Genomic DNA, 16330 nt, shown 5'->3' with positions numbered 1-16330 from the left:
TGGAGCTGTAAATGCCTACCGAGGAGTAAGAAGGTGAACCAGATAGTGTTAAGTCGGGTGATGGGTGTCTTACACTATACCCTCGTGTGTGTGTGTGTGTGTGTGTGTTTGTGTTTTCTCCATAACAAAGCTTGGAAGCAGCAGTGCGCAAACACTGAATAAGCAAAACCAGGTAAACAACGGTATGGATCTCATTTATTTAAAACAGTATTTCTCACCTTTCTCAAATTGAAGACTGCAAAAAATAAAAGCAGTGCTTGACTGAGCGGTCATTAACCCTGGGAGCAGTGCTGCTGCTGCGCGTCCACACTCCCCGAAACCGGCTCCTCGCGGCGCCCAAGCCACCCACCACTTTACAAAACAGTCCTGAAGATTAATCAAATAAAGCTATTGTACACAACATTTACATTAGAAAAAGAGAGCTGGGAGTAGGAAAGCCACGTGTGGAGTTCCCTTTAAGTAAAGTTGGCGCCACAGTTGGGGCATCTTCGCTTCCTCAAGGCGAAACAGCAGATGAACCCAAAGGGGAACAGGACGATGGCCAAGAAGATGCCCAGGAAGGTGAAGGAGTCCTCCAGAACCCCGACCCTGCGGAGAGAGGGCGCACGCGCGCGTGAGGCCCGACCCCGCGCCCCGCCCAGAGCCCCGCCCTCAGCGCTGTGCAGGGGCGGAGCCAGGAGCAACTGTCCCAGCATCTGCCACACGTCTTCTGCAACGGGGAACAAGAGGCAAATGCCAGCTTCTATAAAAACGCTTACGTCTCTGAAAAGAACAAACCAAGTCACGTTTAGAGTATTTTTTCCCCCAACACTGAAAGGTTTCAGACTTTTTTTTTCCATTCCCTAAAAGGAAATTCCAAAAATAGCCGTAATTTGGAGTTCAGGGGATTTGTTTATTGCTGGCGGGAGCAGATTTTAATGAAGGACTAAAATCAGCCGTGTTCACACGGTGCCACTTGAGAAATTTCATCTCAGAGCGTCCCCTTTGGAAAAGTTGGCATATACCTCAGACGTGCACCATATATGATCCCTGAGATGCTAGGGGACACCCCCAAACCACGTGCCAACGAGCACAGGTGGGAGACCTGAGGTCGCCACCGGCATCTCCTGATTGACAAGGCCCCAAGACGGGCAAGAGCCGCGGAATCGGCTCCAGGAAACCCCCGCCCAGCGGCACCAGAGGGAGACCCGCGGCCCGGCTGCAGCCGAGGCCCGGCCGCCAGGGGGCGCTATGGGGAGGAGGCCCTGACCCCGGCGGGGACAGTGTCTGCCCACCACCTCTGGGCCCGGACAAGACTTGGCGACCTGAGGCCGCGGCTGTGAGGAGCCAACGCCAGGGCGCTGCCGGCGGAGGCGGGAGGTCAGCTCCCGAAGCCCTGGGGAGCCGGCCCCCGGCCCTGGGGGGTCATGGGCTCGATGCCCCTCCCCTCCCCGTCCGCAGCACCTCCCTAGGGGAGCTCTGACCTCGCGGACCACCTCTCCCTTCCAGGAGGGTGAGCCGAGGCTGAGAAGCCCTGCCAAGCTCTGCCGCCCCCGTTCCAAGGGGAAGCTCAGAGCTGGTCTGCATCCCCCAGCAGTTACTGTCCTTACAAGAGACTGTACCAAACTCCCCACACAGGCCCCTTTCTAAGACGACAGAGGCTGCTCGGCCCCGCCCGCCCGGCCGGGGGAGGGGGGGGGGAGTCAGAAGACCCAGCAGAGAAAGCACCTGAGGCCACACTGCCAAGGAGGGGCAGGGCTTCAGAAAGGCCCTGAGCCACCCCTGTGTCCCCACACAGGTGTACATGACGCTCTGTCCAGGGTCATGGCCAGCAGCTCCCACCACTATTCAGGCTACTGGGGCCACTTCCACAGCAGCTCCCACTCGAGGAGCCACGGCCCCAGCCAGGCCCCTCCCTGCTCCCCCCACCCGCCCCCACCCCACATCTACACCCACTGAACTCCCCAGAATGTCCAAGTGAGAAGCAGAGCAGAGACCTGAACCCCGGGCCTCACACCTGCACCAGCAGAGAACCTTCCCGAGAAGCCTGCCCTCAAAAGTCACCAGGGTGCCTGGCCCAGTGTCCCCTCCAGGGACCAGTGAGGCCTGAGGACAGTGACTACCTCAGTGCCCACCAGACTAGACACTCTGTGTAGCTCACAGATCAAAGCTGTTCCCAGGCAGAGCCTAGATCCCAGAGCGTCTGCCCCAAGGCTCCAGGAGAGGCCTGGGAGGCGGCTGGGTCCTGCCCTGCTGTCCTGGGTGCCCTGGAAGTGGTGCCAACGGGCACCCAGCACCCCTGGCTGGACAAAGCCCTCTGAGTGGGGCTGTCTCCCCACAGTGAAGGAACCCAGTCCCCGCAACTGCCACTTGCTCCTGTCCTCTGGGGTCAAATGTCACACAGCACCAGCACTCACCTGCCTCTTCCCTAAGTCTCCAGCCAGACCCTGGTCTGCACTGTTGTCTGAAGCCGGAGAGAGCCAGCAGGGCCCTCCCTGCCAGGCCAGTGGGCTGGCCCCACCTGAGCAGACGCCCAGCAATAGGCCGACCGACCTGGGGAGGCCCACACACACCCTCGCTTCACCCGCGGTGGGTTCTGTCCAGACCCATCATTCACTGGAGCCAGAGCTGCACTGGCAGCTTGGGCCTCCCTGTCTGATGCCCTCAAGAATCAGGTTTGATGAGGACAAGAACCTACGCCCTCTCCTCCGCCGTGTCTGGGGAGAGCAAGGCCACTGCCCTTCCGTTCAGCAAACGATATGGGCACAATCTCGTCCCTGCCAGTGCGTCTGCCCCAGAGCCAGGCCCCTTCTACCAAGAACCATGGCCAGACACCACCCCATGCCACCAAACACACACACACACACAGCTTCCCAGCTCAAGAGTGGAGACAGCATCTGGCCGGTCAGCAGGAGCCTCTGAGCACAGAGGTCCACAGGGACCACACCTACAAGTCCACCTGCCACCCTAAAAGTCCACACCTCTTACCCACAATTGCAAATGCCAAGAGCTCCAGAAGTAACAGACGCACCTGGCAGCCATGTGTGTGGCCATTTATAGTCTTAATGTACCCACTTAATGGGGATATTTGTGTCTTGCTGCAGAAACGTTAATGTTTGACTATAGGTACTGCCTAGATCTCAAAAGCAGTGCTGATGTGACTCACAGCTTTTAAAAATCCAGTTTTCTGAAGTGAGACACACAATCCGGTCCCTAGGCCAATCCTGATTCAGCGACACCTCACCAGGCTGCAGCGCACACCTGCCCCTCCTGCCAGCCTCTCCTCTCCAAGCCCCTGCGAAGCTCCAGTCAGTCCACGGCGTCAACTCTTCATTACGTGACTCTCGATCCAAACTGAGTTAGCAGCTCTAACTGTGCTCAGAAGACCCCTCCCCCTCCCAGAGCAAGAGGGGCGGGAGGACACAGCTGGCGAAATCAGGGAACTAATTCTGGAAACACTTAACTGACTGGACCCTACAGAGAAAGTGGCCGCTCCACTTCACTGACACCCACCTGCTCAGGAGGCCAGGCTGCGTGGGGCCCCCGTGACGATCGTGACGGGGGCACCGTGGCCCAAGAGCAGCCCAGGCATGGCAGGTACCCAGGACTCCCATCCTCAGCACCTCTGGCTTCCTCACAGCATCCCTGCCACGTCCCAGCATGTCCTCGGTACAGGGAGCCAGCAAGTGGCCTGGGTGCGAACAACCCAGATCCCAGCCCAGGGCCTCCCCACCCCACCCCCGCGACAGTTAATACGGGTACCCTCCTGGCACACCCCCAAGCTCCCTCCTCCCAGCGCAGGGCAGCCCCCAGACAAGCCCCTCAGGAGGGAGGGCAGGGCAAGAAGACCAGGTCCTGTCTCAACCCCTGGGGAGGGACCCTGGCCTGGCCCCCGGCGGCCCAGGGTCCCCACTACAAACTGGCCTCCCATGGGGGCAGGGAGCTACCTGTCAGGGGTTCTCAGGACCAGCCCACAGAGCCACCGGCCACACCAGGGCCAGTTGGGAAGCCCCAGGCCCCCCTGAGCAGAACTGCCCAGGTTCGGCCCTGCCTGCGGCGGGAGGCCCACCCACGGCCCACAGGACCACCCCAGCCGGGCCAGGAACAGCTAGACCGAGGCCCCGCGCTGCACCCTCTGCCCCGTGTAGCCTGAGGTACGAGTCCCGGCTCAGGCCACAGGAGGCCTCTCCTCAGGGCAAGGCTGGAGCCCTGGCTTCACTGTGCCCTGGCCTGCACGCTGCGTCCAGCCTTGACAGCTGTTGCCTGAGCCCACCTGTCCCCAGACTCTCTTCTACCTCTTCACTCACCCCCAAGGTCAAACACCCAGAGACCCCACACCTGCTGCTCTGGTGATGCACCTTCCAGCCCTGGACCTGTGTCCCCCGGGGGCACCCTCCACAGAGGCCCTCTCACTGCAGCCCAGGGCCCCCTGACCCAAGGTGCTGCCACCTCATCCTGCATCCACGGACAGCCCACAACCCCGGGGGGAACAGCTTCCAAAAGGCCCAAGCCTGGCCCAAGCCCCACCGGCCAAGGCAGTGCTCAGTCCACAGGGGCTGCAGGCGGGCAGGAGTGAAACGAGGCGCATGCTCGCCCCGCTACTAGGGTGGAAAAAAATGAGCGACTCAACAGGGACGATGGGATCAGGCTGCTTAAGGGAAGGCTCAGACGGTGGCAGAGTGACAACTGGTACAGGTCTCTTAGCCAGGCCTCAGAGGGGATCACAGACGTGTGACTTCGGCAAATTCCTGCCAAGCAACCAGAGAGGGACAGGGACAGAGCCCGGCGGGCGGGCTGGACCGGGAGGAAGTGTGGTCACATGAGAAGTGGCCTGTATCCCAACCCCAGGACGCCGGCCAGACAGCGGCCACCCAGACTGTTCCCAGGGGAACCTCCCCATGGTCCCTGCCGCACAGACCACACACCCACTCCCCAAACCACTGCTGAGCTTCCTGCAGCCCGGGCCCTGCCCGCCACTCAGGGCGGAGGAAAGCCGGCTCGGGCCACTGAGGGCACTCCCGGGTGGAGAACCCAAGTGCCGGGGTCGGGGACCTTGCTGCTGGCATCTGTCCTCAAGCCAGACAGGGGCCTGTGGAAGACACACCTGGGAGAGACGTCAGAGGGTTTGGACCCAACTCCGGCCCCAGGCTTGTCATCACAGCACCCACCCCTCCCGCGCCGCACCCACCGCCCAGAGAAGCAGGGAGGTTATCCATCCCAACAAAAGGGAGACTCAGTTCCCAGGTGGCAGGTGCCCCACCCGAGCCCAAGACCCTCCCCAGAGAGCGGAGTCCACATTCTGCACGACGGGGGCCTCCGCTGTGACCCAGCTCCCACCCTAGGGAAGGGGGGACCAGGAAACATGCTCCCCGGCCAGCAGCCGCTGGAAGCTCCGCAGCCCTGGGGCACCTCGCCCCTCAGGCCCCGCTGGTCTCCCCTCCTCCACACCCACAGGCCACAGAGCGTCCCATCAGACACGCCATCCCCCAGACGGGGAAATGCGCCCAGCTGGCAGGGCAGGCTCTGAGCCCAGCTCTGGCGGGTTGGGCACCGCGGGGAGACGCTGAAGCCCAGGCAGACGGCTCTGCTCCAGGTGCCTTCCCGCTCCTCCTGGCCGGCCAGCCTGACCCCCACCCCGGAGCCCCAGCTCAGGAGAACACGCGAAACCATGCCCACCCAAGACGGCCCTTAACCTCCCAGCTGGGCTACGGGGACCGAAGGGCCATGCACATGGCAGGGCTCCGGGCACCACCCAGGACCGGCCTCAAAGCCACAATCAGTGGGTTTCCTGTCCCCTGCCTCCCTGTGCCCAGGATTCCCCGTGGCCCTCTTCACAAGGGACCTGGCCTTGACCTCTGCCCTGCCCAGCAGCCTATAACCCGTCCACACCCCCTCCTCCAAGCCCACCCACGTGCCTTCCACCCTGACAGCTCGGAGGCTCACAGGTGCCTCATGGAGAAAACAGCTTCTGGAGGCGGCCATCGTCCCCCCCTCGCCCTTCATGTTCTCCCAAGACCAGAGTCTTGCCAGCAGTGTCAGGAGAGACCCGTTTTGGATTTGCAGAAGGGGCCCCCTGGCAGGCTCCTCCTGCCCGCAGCCCCTTGTTAAGGCACCTGACTGGCCTCCTGCCCCCTTTCCAGACGCCCTTCTTCCTGGACCCTCGTCTCTCACACAGCTGCCCCTGCGACTCTGAATCGCTGACTTCCCTCTGATTCTACGCTGGGCCTTCCACACACACTTCTGAAATTGCTTAGGTGTAAACCAGAGTTTCTCAACTCCATCTCAGCAACTCCAACTTCCTCCTACGGCAAGGCTGAAAACTCGCCCTTGCCAAGCCAGCCCTGACTTTCTCAAGTGTCCGCCCCTTGGAACCCACCAAGGACAGAGACCAAGTCTTACCCAACTGGAACCCTCAGGACCCACACAGACCAAGCACCTAGTCGCTGCATCTCAGGCCCCATAAACGGGTGCCAGAAGACCTGGAGGCTCCAGTTTGAGGGTAGGAACTATCGCTCCCGCCCCAAAGAAGCTCGGCATTTCTGTCCTCATGCAGCTAATGACCCTCTCACGTGGATGAAGCTGTCACTCCCCAGGCCGCCCGGATCTTAGCTCCTTGAACGCCCTCGCCATCTGACTCGGCTCCCCTGTCCACGCACTTCAAACTGTCCCTCCTCCAGAAAAGAAAACCTTTCACCATCTTGAAGAATCAAATGCAGAGCCCACCTGCAGGTCCTAGAACCAGAGATCTCTGCATTAGAACTGCTAATCTCTGCATCCCACCACTTGGGGCTCGCTGGCTCCAAAAGCACTCAGCTCCCCGGGAAAGGGAACCCCGCACGCCCCCCTGCCCCATGAAACCTGTGGGGACTCAAGGACCACTGAAGCCACTCTCTCCCACATCCCAGGTCAGCAGCTTGTCCCAAGACCGTCTCCCCAGCCATCAGCCCTTCATGAAGTTCTGATAAGTGTGTCCTCAGAGGCCTCCAGGGACCTCCAGGTTTGTGACATACCTGCAGACAGGGCAGCCTCCAACAACAACGATGGAATTGGCAGGGTACCGGGTGACATTTCGACTGTGGATGTTGTAGACCCTGGGGTGGTGGGTGGGTATCCCTGTGGGCAGAAAGGCACATGAGAAGGGGGCAGGGAGGAAACCCGGGGATCGGCGGCGAACTGCTCCTGCCCTCCCCCCTCCCCCACCAAAAACACGCCCCCTTTGCAAAACCAAGACAACAGCTGCGTCCACGAAGCGCCCACTCCGGCTTTATTAGGGGCTAACTCGCAGGCGGCATCTCAGCGAAGTGAACCTGCAGTCAGGTGTTGAGGCTTCCCGGGAAGGGCGGGCCGGGCGCGCGACCCCGCAGGTGGGCTGAGGGCCCTCGGGCAGCGCCCAGGCTCGGGGGCCGATCTCAGCTTCCCAGCGCGGAGACTTCCCTCCGACCCCTCCCGCGGGCGCCGCCCCGGGTCTCCCCTCGGCCGCGCCCCGAGAAAAGTTGGTTTCGGGGTTAAAGGTCGCCACCGAACTCCGCCCAAAGTTTGCTCCCGGGGCCCCGGGGCCCCGAGCCCGGCGCCCCGCCCGCCAGCCCGCCCGGGTCCCGGCCCGACCCCCACCCCGCCCCCCGGCCCCGGGCCCCCGGCCCACCTGTGACGAGGTAGGGGTAGGGCGGCGGCGGGGCGGCGGCGGGGATGGCGCCGTAGCCGTGCGGGCCGCACGCGAAGTCGCCCTGGCCGGCCTCCAGGTTGTAGGCGGGCGGCCGCTCCTGCAGCAGGGGCTTGTGGTCCATGGCGGGCGGCGCCCACCGCGCCCGGCCCGGCTCCTGCTCGCGCTCCCGCTCCGGCTCCGCCTCGGACTCGCGGGGACGCCCGGACGCCCGGCAGCTGGACCCCGTCCTCGCGGGCGGCGGCGGCGGCGGCGGCGCGGGGCTGGGCCCCCTGGAGGCGGGCGCCGCGGGCTTCCCCCCGCGCCTCCCCCCGCCAGTCACAAGACCCGGGTCACGTGGTGCGGCTCCCAGCAGGGGGCGGCGCGGGGCGGGGCCGGCGGCGTCTTAAAGGGGCCGCGCCCGCCCTCGGCCAGCCCGGAGGGCGCTTGTCGGCGGCGACTCCGCGCGCCTCCCCTCTCGGCCTCCCCATCCCCCGGCCGCCGCCCCAGACCTCCCGCCGCGAGGAGACCCTCCCCCCAACCGACGGCCCAGAGACGTCGCACTCGGGTCGTGACCTTTTGGTTTATCAAGCACTCCCCCGCAGCGCCAAGTCCGATCCGCACAATCCCGGAGGACGCAGACGCTGGCCCACTGGGCGTCCTGGGGCGCGAGCCCACCCACCGAGGAGGAGGGTAGGGGCGGCGCGGAGGAGGGGTCGGGCGGGGCGCGTCCCCAGGCCGCCCCTCCGCGGTCACCGCTCCGGGGCGGAGGGGCCCCGGGCTCCGCATTTTGAGCGGTCCGGGGTACCGATCGGGGCGCGGCCAGGGTCCGGGGAAGCGCAAATTCCTTCAAGAAAAAGCGAACGGTGCCTGTGAACCGTGTCCGCTCGCGCTCAGCCTATGTTCATCCCCTCGGTTTTCTTTTTGACAAATCACGTGTGATCATTTTTAGGACTTGCGGCCACTGATTACAAAGAACTCCCCTGTCGGGGACAAACTAAATGACGCGTGGCGGGAGCTGTCCACTGTTGTTTCTCGGGTTGGTCATCTTCGCGACAACCCAGGAGGTACTGGTCCCTCGTCTGTGGCCTGGAGACAGGCTCAGAAGAGGGGAGTGACGGAAACTTGACCGCAGAGGCCGCCCTGTCCCACGCCCTCGCTGAAGCTCGCTGACTGTCACATGCTCTCGTGCTTAATGGGTTTGTAATAAAACTTTAAACAGAAAGATGGGCCAACTCCAGCCCCTGACCTGCCTTGGCTCCTCAGCTCATTCCTGGGCCTTCTGCAGCATTTGGGGGGCTCTCCTCGCCTTTCTCGTGTGACCTGTGCTCTGATCTAGCTCTGCAACAGCTCTCAGACCCCGCCACATTTTTAACTTTAGAAGAGACCTTGGAGGAGTTTCTTTATCACAAGTGCAGCTCCTCCGAGGCCCTTCCCATCTGTCCTTTATCTCCTGGTCGTGGTCCCGCAATCCTGTGGAGAGGAGCCAGCGGCAGGCCAGGTAGCAGCCGGGCTGGCCCTGGGAGGAGAGCCAGATCCAGAATAGAGGCTGGCGGAGAGTGGCCGAGGACTTCCTGGCCAGCAGAGGCCCTGGCTGTGGTGGGGAGGCCTTGTGCTCCTGGGGGCAGCTGTGAGCCCATCACCCAAAGGGTGAGAGCAGCTGAACTCGAGACCCCCCCACCCACCCAAGGGAAAACTGAGGGGCAACCCTGACCTCACTCGGGAGCAAGGAAAAGTGGGCTCAGGGCAGGCCCACTAACGCTAACCCATGGGACAGCCATCCTAGCCGGCTTGCAAACAGCAGCATAGCCTTTCCTATCAGACGAAATAAAGTTGGCAGATGTCCCTTCAATTGCAAAGTTAATTTTCTCTTCCTCAAGTGTCTGTGTTTGCTCTCAAATTCCAACCAAGTCCATAGCCTCTGGCTCCTTTCTCTTCTAATAACTGATTTGCTCCCCAGCAGTGCCTCCCAGCGTGGAAATCCCTGTCCTGACAGGATTTCCCCACAAAGCAGGTCCCTCCCCTTTGTTCCTGCATTGTCACCTGCCATCCCAGCCTCCTCCAAGCCAAGCCTGGGGACACAAAAAAGGCACAGTCTGGGAGGAAGCCCAACAGACGGACAGCTCTCTGTGACACTGCAGCAAGGCTGGCCTGGTGGGAGTTAGGGGTGCCCGTGAGCGCCCCACCTGGAAGGCCAACACGGACTGGCCCAAGGGACGAGCATTCCAGGCAGAGTGAGCTGTGGCCCACTGCCTCCCAGGACTCCAAGTCACCAAAGCTGCCGCTGGAGCCTGGGAGGGTCTCTGGCAGGTGAGGGGGCTGGGGCGGGGCGGAGGAGGGGCGCTGGGAGGAGGGGGGGAAAGGCAGCACCCAGATGTTGGAGGTGGCATCCTGTCCTGTGAGAGCCTGTGGCTGCCCTGCACGGGGCAGGAGCCTCCGATTTGCTGTTAGAAAAATGATGTTGCCAACAGCGTGAAGGGTGAAAGGGGCAGTGGATGGAGGGGAGAGACGCGGTGCGGAGAGACAAAGAGCCCGTCAGACCTGGTGACCCCCTGGGTGAATATGGGGCACGCTCAGGTGCCAGTGGTGGATCAGCAGGAGCCTGAGGGGACGGACGGGTGGGGAGAGCAGCGCCCAGTCTGCAGCAGGACCCCAACCAAGCAAAGTGTGCCCAACGATGAGACTCTCTCAGCGGCTGACAGCCCTTCACAGGGACGTGCTGTGCCCCAGACAAAACGGGCAGCATCCAGCCTCCAGGAGCTGACACTTGAACGGGGCGGGGCTGGTCTTAGAAGGTGGCAGGTGCTGCGGGGAGGATGAGCAGGGGCAAGGGCGCAGGGGATGAGGCGGGCAAGGCGGTGCAGGGCTGTGCGACTCTGTGTTGGGACTGAGAGTGGGACTGTCCGGGAGGGGGTCGGAAGTGGGAGGACGAGGCCGGGAGGACCAGCGTGTGTGCGTTTTAAGGGGAGAGGAAGCAACAGCACGGTGATACGTCAGTGGGAACAATTGGCTGCAGAAGAGGGGGCATGTGGAGAAAGGGAAGGAGGAGGTAAAGGGGTGGGGTCCCTGCTGGGACCCCCAACGAGTCACCCACGGAAGCAGGAGAAAGTGGAGCTCATGGGAGCCCGGGCAGGTGGACGGATGGACGGGGCGCTCTCGCCTGACTGCTCCTGTTGCCTTGATGAAACGGGAAGCAAGGTGAGCCTCTTGAGTCACCTCACCTCCAGGCAGCTTCCTGTCTGAGTGCATCCTCAGGGCCCCCCCGGGAGGGAGGGCCTCCACATCCCTCAATAGCTTTTTTTTTTGTCTTTTTGCCTTTTTTCTTGAGCTGCTCCCGCGGCATATGGAGGTTCCCAGGCTAGGGGTCAAATCAGAGCTGTAGCCACTGGCCTACACCACAGCTCACAGCAACGCCGGATCCTTAACCCACTGAGCAAGGCCAGGGATCGAACTCGCAACCTCGTGGTTCTTAGTTGGATTCGTTAACCACTGAGCCACGACGGGAACTCCTCCCTCAATAGCTTGATGAGAAAACCAAGGCACAGAGCGTCTCCGTGACTTTTCCACAGTCTCCCAGCCTCCGAAGGTGGATCTTTGGATCCCAGATCCAGCGCCCATGGCCAGGCCAAGAGCAAGAGAAAAGTCAGCCAGCTGATTTTAACAGAAACACGTTCTTCTTGAAGAAAACTCAGAACGTACCTTGCTCTGCCAGTTTTTCAGATGCCTGAAATTCGACTCTTTATCCATGTTTGATTTTGTCATTGTTTTCTTTTTAGGGCCACACGGTGGCATATGGAGGTTTCCAGGCTGGGGGTTGAATCGGAGCTGTAGACACTGGCCTACACCACAGCCACAGCCACACGGGATCCAAGCCGCATCTGCAACCTACACCACAGCTCACGGCAACGCCAGATCCTTAACCCACTGAACAAGGCCAGGGATCGAACCCACATCCTCATGGATACTTGCTGGGTTCTTAACCCACTGAGCCACAGCGAGAACTCCACTAATCCACTTTTATATCATGTGTACATTAACAAAAAAAGGTTTTTGGCATTGCCACGTCCATCCGCATGGGATTTGAACTGCTCTGTACATGTTTTCGCTGCGAGCACTCAACAGGGAACCTGGTCGGGCAGTGGATGTGACAGCTGCTGGCTGGAGGGGGACTGGGGAAGGTGCCACTGTCCTCCAGGCCTTGACTGTCACCAAAGACTCTCCTCACATGTAGCCTAAGGAAACCCAAGCCAGGACCAGGCTCTGAGAAGGGCTGAGAACCCAGCACGTGAACTGCTTGCACATTCGAGAAGCCAGTACCTCACATGGTTGGGATTGTGACAAAAACAAAAAAAAAGGAAGCAAATATCATTTCAAAATCCAAGGCTGTAACTGATTACAAGTGCCTGGCCCCGGGAAAGGCTTCCCCAAATATTTGCTAAACATTTATCTTAGATAAACACTGAGTTTTAAGTTTCGTCGTAAGCCGGGGGTAAGCCTCACAGTTCCACGAGGCAAATCTTTCTAAATGTTTTATAAATGAAGCACACAGGTTTGTACACAACGCAGAAAACCATTTCACGCAGGTCACACAATTTCACGCAAGTCACGCAATTTCACGCAAGTCACACGGTCAGTCTTATCACAGGTAATACACAGGCAGGCCTCGTTTGCACTTTACAGATGACACATTTTTTACAAATTGAAAGCCCGTGGCATCTTTCCAAACAGCATTTGCTCACTCTGTGTTTTGGTAACTGTTCCAATATTTTAAGGCTTTTCAGTATTATTTTGGCTATGGTTACTGCCACAACTCAGTGAAACCTCAGCTAATAGTTATCATTTTTTATCAATAAAATATTGATAAAATATCAATAAAATAAAATTGAATAAGTTTTGGGTTTTTGTGGTTTTTTTTTTTTTTTTTTTTTTTTTTTTTGGCTGCACCCATGGCATGCAGAAGTTCCCAGGCCAGAGACTGAATCATGCCACAGCAGTGACCCAAGCCACTGTGGTGATAACACCGGATCCTTAACCTGCTGGGCCACCAGACAACTCGCCAAGTTTTTTTGGTTTTCGGATTTTTGCTTTTGAGGGCCACACCTGAGGCATATGGAGGTTCTCAGGCTAGGGGTCAAAGCAGAGCTACAGCCGCCAGCCTCCACCACAGCCACAGCAACACCAGATCTGAGTCACACTGCAACCTATGCCATAGCCTGCGGCAACACCAGATCCTTAACCCACTGAGCGAGGCCAGGGATCGAACCTGCATCCTCATGGATACTAACCGGGTTTTTAACCTGCTGAGCCACAAGAGGAACTCCTAGTACTATGTTTAAATCCATACCCATGCCCTTCACTCTCTAAGAGGTGCCCGCCACCGCGTAATTCTGCCCCGCAGCACACACTTAACTCACGCTCTGAAACACAGACAGCATCCCTTGAAGTCGTCATCTCCCAGCCATGCTCCCAAGAGCAGAGTGAATTCGGGACCGCAAATTTCTACCTTAAATAAGTTACCGGGAAGCTGTGCTCAAAACCTCTGAAAAGCTCTGCAGTAATGAGAGCTGTAACTGATTTATCGAGACGGATTACGGGCTAAAACATGGACGTCAACACGTTTATGGCAACAACATGCAAAATTAACTTTCATCTCTGCCATACTCAGAGTAACAGATCAGGCTGCTTCTGCAGGACTTTTTTTGTCTTTTTGTCTTTTGAGGGCCACACCTGTGGCATATGGGGGTTCCCAGGCTAGGGGTCCAATCGGAGCTACAGCTGCCAGCCTACGCCACAGCCACAGCAACGCGGGATCCGAGCCGCACCTGCGACCTACAGCACAGCTCACAGCAACACTGGATCCTTCACCCACTGAGCAAGGCCAGGGATCGAACCTGCGTCCTCATGGATGCTAGTCAGGTTTGTTAACCACTGAGCCATGATGGGAACTCCTCTCCAGGATTTCTTGATGGGGGTGGGGGGGGGCGACAAGAAAATCTCAGCCCCGTTTGGATGTTGAGGGGGGCGAGAGGAAGTGGGCTGCTGGGGGAGCACCACATCGCCCCCACCCAGACTGCTCTGCAGACTCTCCCTGTGGCTTGAATAAACCACTTCGGAGCCGGGCTTTCTTACACGGAGACGCCCGGCATCCTTGCCGAGTTGTAACCACAGCTCTTCGGAGGGGGCGGTGTTACCTCCTCACCTTCCAGAACAAGAGTCGCCCTTTCTGAACGGACATTCCAGGGAGAGACCAACGTCTGTCCCGCTCCGAGTGTGTGGCGGACACTGCAGGGATTCACACTTCCTCGGGGCCGCGATGCCCAGGTGACCCCCCAGCTTGGAGGTGAGGCGCATCGGTCCCCCGCTGAGGCCAGTCCACGAACCAACCCCCTTGTGTCCCATCTCTGCATCCCCAGTGCCAGGAACATAGCAGGTGCCCCGGGCATGTTTAACGGAACTCTGCCCAGGATCGGCCGGCTGGTGAGGGTTCAAGCCTAGGTCCTTCTGCCTCCAGAACAGCTCTGGTCCAAAGACTGTGGGAGGGAGGAGGGGGTCCCCCGCCCTCACCTCAGTCTAGACAAAGCCTGGATCATTTCTGGATCATTCCAGAAAGCCATTCCCAGTTTCATAAAATCAAGACTACCAGACGGCAGGGGAGACACTCACTGAGGTGATTAATGGCCTTTGGGCTTCACGCGGTGCTTTTCGGTGATTACAGAGCATGGGGGGGGGGGGGCGGGATGACGGGCCTCTCAAACCCTCCGCCCCCCGCCAGCCGGGAGAGTTACTCAGGCGGATAGAAGGTGCCTCCCCCTCCAAATCTGCCCCCAGGTGAACTTGTCACCATGTGCCAGAGCTCTGGACTTGGTGAGAAGCAGGCATCTCCTCTGGGGGGGGCGCAGATGACCAGTCCCGAGGAGAGAGGCCAGGTCACTTCCTTAGGCCAGGAAAGCACCCCCAGATCTGATTTTTAAGGGGCCTGGAGGGTCTCGGTTGTTATTCTGCTTTGCCAGAATCACCCACAACCCAGTTCTCGTGCAGGCCGCCAAGGGAAGCAGGAGCAACCGTGTTGTCATGGGCCCTGCCTCTCATGGGGGTCCCCCTCTCCACCCCCTCCCCCTGCCCTCCTCTGGCCAAGCCCCCCCCACCCCCCGCAGTGGCTCCCACCTGCTGCCTGCACGGTGGTCATGGCTGGCGTCAGAGAGCTGCCCCTGGGTGGCCGGAGGGAGCCTGAGGACGGGGCCGGGAAGAGCCCCCTTACGCTCCAGCAGGAGATGGGCCGCAGCCGACATGAAGGGCCGGGAGAGAAGCCCACGGGGGCAGGGCCATCCTGGGGCAGGAAGGGCCAGGCCTCTCTGGGCACAGAATGCAGCCTCACAATCCAGCCCAGCCACCAAGATTCTCAGGTTCTGAGCCTGGAGTCCTGTCACCCCGAAGAGGCTCGAGATGCCACCAAGCGGATTCACCCTGGCAGCCCTGGATGCCCACTTTGACCTCTGAGTGGTGGGGCCAGCCAGGGGAGGCGTGGAGAGCTTCCGCTGCCGCAGGTGGACGATGGGAACAGGTGCGCCACGCGGGAGCGCTCCCGGCCGCTGGCCACGTGCCGCCTGGGGCAAGGAATCCGGTGTTGGGTCTGAGCTGTCCCCTGCGGTCCCGGCACTGCGGTCTCTGGCTCTACCCCAAAATGACCTTGCCCCCTCTTTCATTTATGAGGGGCGCCCTGTAGGTCTCCCCGCTGTTCTCCTACCTGTGGGAGCCTGATGAGGTGGGATCGTGTGTGGCCTTCCTTTTAAAGGCCACACAGCCTTCTCTGCCATCTCATGGCTGCGGTCCCTCTGGGGGGCACCCCTCGCGCCAACTCTGGGGAAAATCACCGCCAAGAGCCCTGGGCTCAGCACACACGTGTCGGGAGGTCACCTGGTCTGGGGTCCACGCCTCCGTCTCCTTGACCTGCTGCGGAGGAGCTCACCTGTGCCTCAGTTTCCCATCTGTAAACCAAGGTAACAGCCCCTGCCTCGTCGGGTCTGCGGGCGAGGTCAGGGCCCCTGCGGGAGGCGAGGCACCTGAACATCAGGCACTGCCCGGCCCCTGCCCCCCTGCCCCCCGAGCCCAGCAATCCCGGCCCGGGACTCAGAGCACACCTCCTCTCCCCTTCTGCTTCTCACCTGTGCGCGGGTCTGACTAGGGCTGACTTTTCCCCCTCGTAGGATCACCGTCTATTTTGTTGTGAGATTTGCTTTTTCCACGTGGAGATCTTTGCTCCTCCCTGGAGACACCCGTGACCTCTGCCCTCTGCCACATCAATACGGTGCCCCTGCTCCTTGCCAGGCCAGGTCCCCTCCCCCCTTCCCCTGATTCCAGCTACAGATCCTGCTCCCTTGCTGATGAGGCAGGTTCCCTGTGCTCTGTTTAATGTCCAGTGAGCCAGATTTTATATCTCTTTCTTTCTTTTTCTTTTTGTCTTTTTGCCATTTCTTGGGCCGCTTCCGCAGCATATGGAGGTTCCCAGGCTAGGGGTCTAATCGGAGCTGTAGCCACCGGCCTACGCCACAGACACAGCCACGCGGGATCCGAGCCGCGTCTGCGACCTACACCACAGCTCATGGCAACGCCCGATCCTTAACCCACTGAGCAAGGCCTGGGATCGAACCTGAAACCTCATGGGTCCTAGTCGGATTCGTTAACCACTGCGCCACGACGGGAACTCCTCTCTTT

At 60.2% G+C, this 16330-nt stretch overlaps 1 protein-coding gene across 2 annotated transcripts; it reads right to left on the bottom strand.

The window, feature by feature from the left end:
* Positions 1–178: 178 nt before the first annotated feature.
* On the bottom strand, positions 179–7948 carry BRI3 (brain protein I3). 2 transcript variants are annotated; one of them, XM_085016573.1, is made up of 4 exons: positions 7622–7893; positions 6990–7092; positions 5288–5317; positions 180–650 (listed from the first exon to the last, which is right to left on the bottom strand). In XM_085016573.1, exons 1-4 carry the CDS (start codon positions 7761–7763, stop codon positions 497–499), a joined length of 429 nt encoding a protein of 142 aa, XP_084872699.1. In that variant the 5' UTR covers positions 7764–7893; the 3' UTR covers positions 180–496. The 2 variants fall into 2 exon arrangements, with proteins under 2 accessions (XP_020941752.1, XP_084872699.1); XM_021086093.2 differs by lacking the exon at positions 5288–5317 and having other exon boundaries at positions 179–588; positions 7622–7948.
* Between the last annotated feature and the right edge of the window lie 8382 nt (positions 7949–16330).

The sequence above is a fragment of the Sus scrofa genome, chromosome 3 (assembly GCF_054392235.1).
Source record: "Sus scrofa isolate SSC_HxYL_T2T_F1_AM1 chromosome 3, Sscrofa_HxYL_maternal_Yorkshire_Landrace_v2.0, whole genome shotgun sequence".
NCBI lineage: Eukaryota > Metazoa > Chordata > Mammalia > Artiodactyla > Suidae > Sus > Sus scrofa.
This window is presented reverse-complemented; position numbering and strand designations above follow the sequence as displayed.

Coding starts and splice junctions, on each gene's coding strand:
- BRI3 (XM_085016573.1), bottom strand. CDS start 7,763: ATGGACCACAAGCCCCTGCTGCAGGAGCGGCCGCCCGCCTACAACCTG. Junction 7,093..7,621: donor CTACCCCTACCTCGTCACAG/GTGGGCCGGGGG, acceptor TTCTGCCCACAG/GGATACCCACCCACCACCCC. Junction 651..5,287: donor GGGTCACAGCGGAGGCCCCC/GTCGTGCAGAAT, acceptor CACAGCGCTGAG/GGCGGGGCTCTGGGCGGGGC.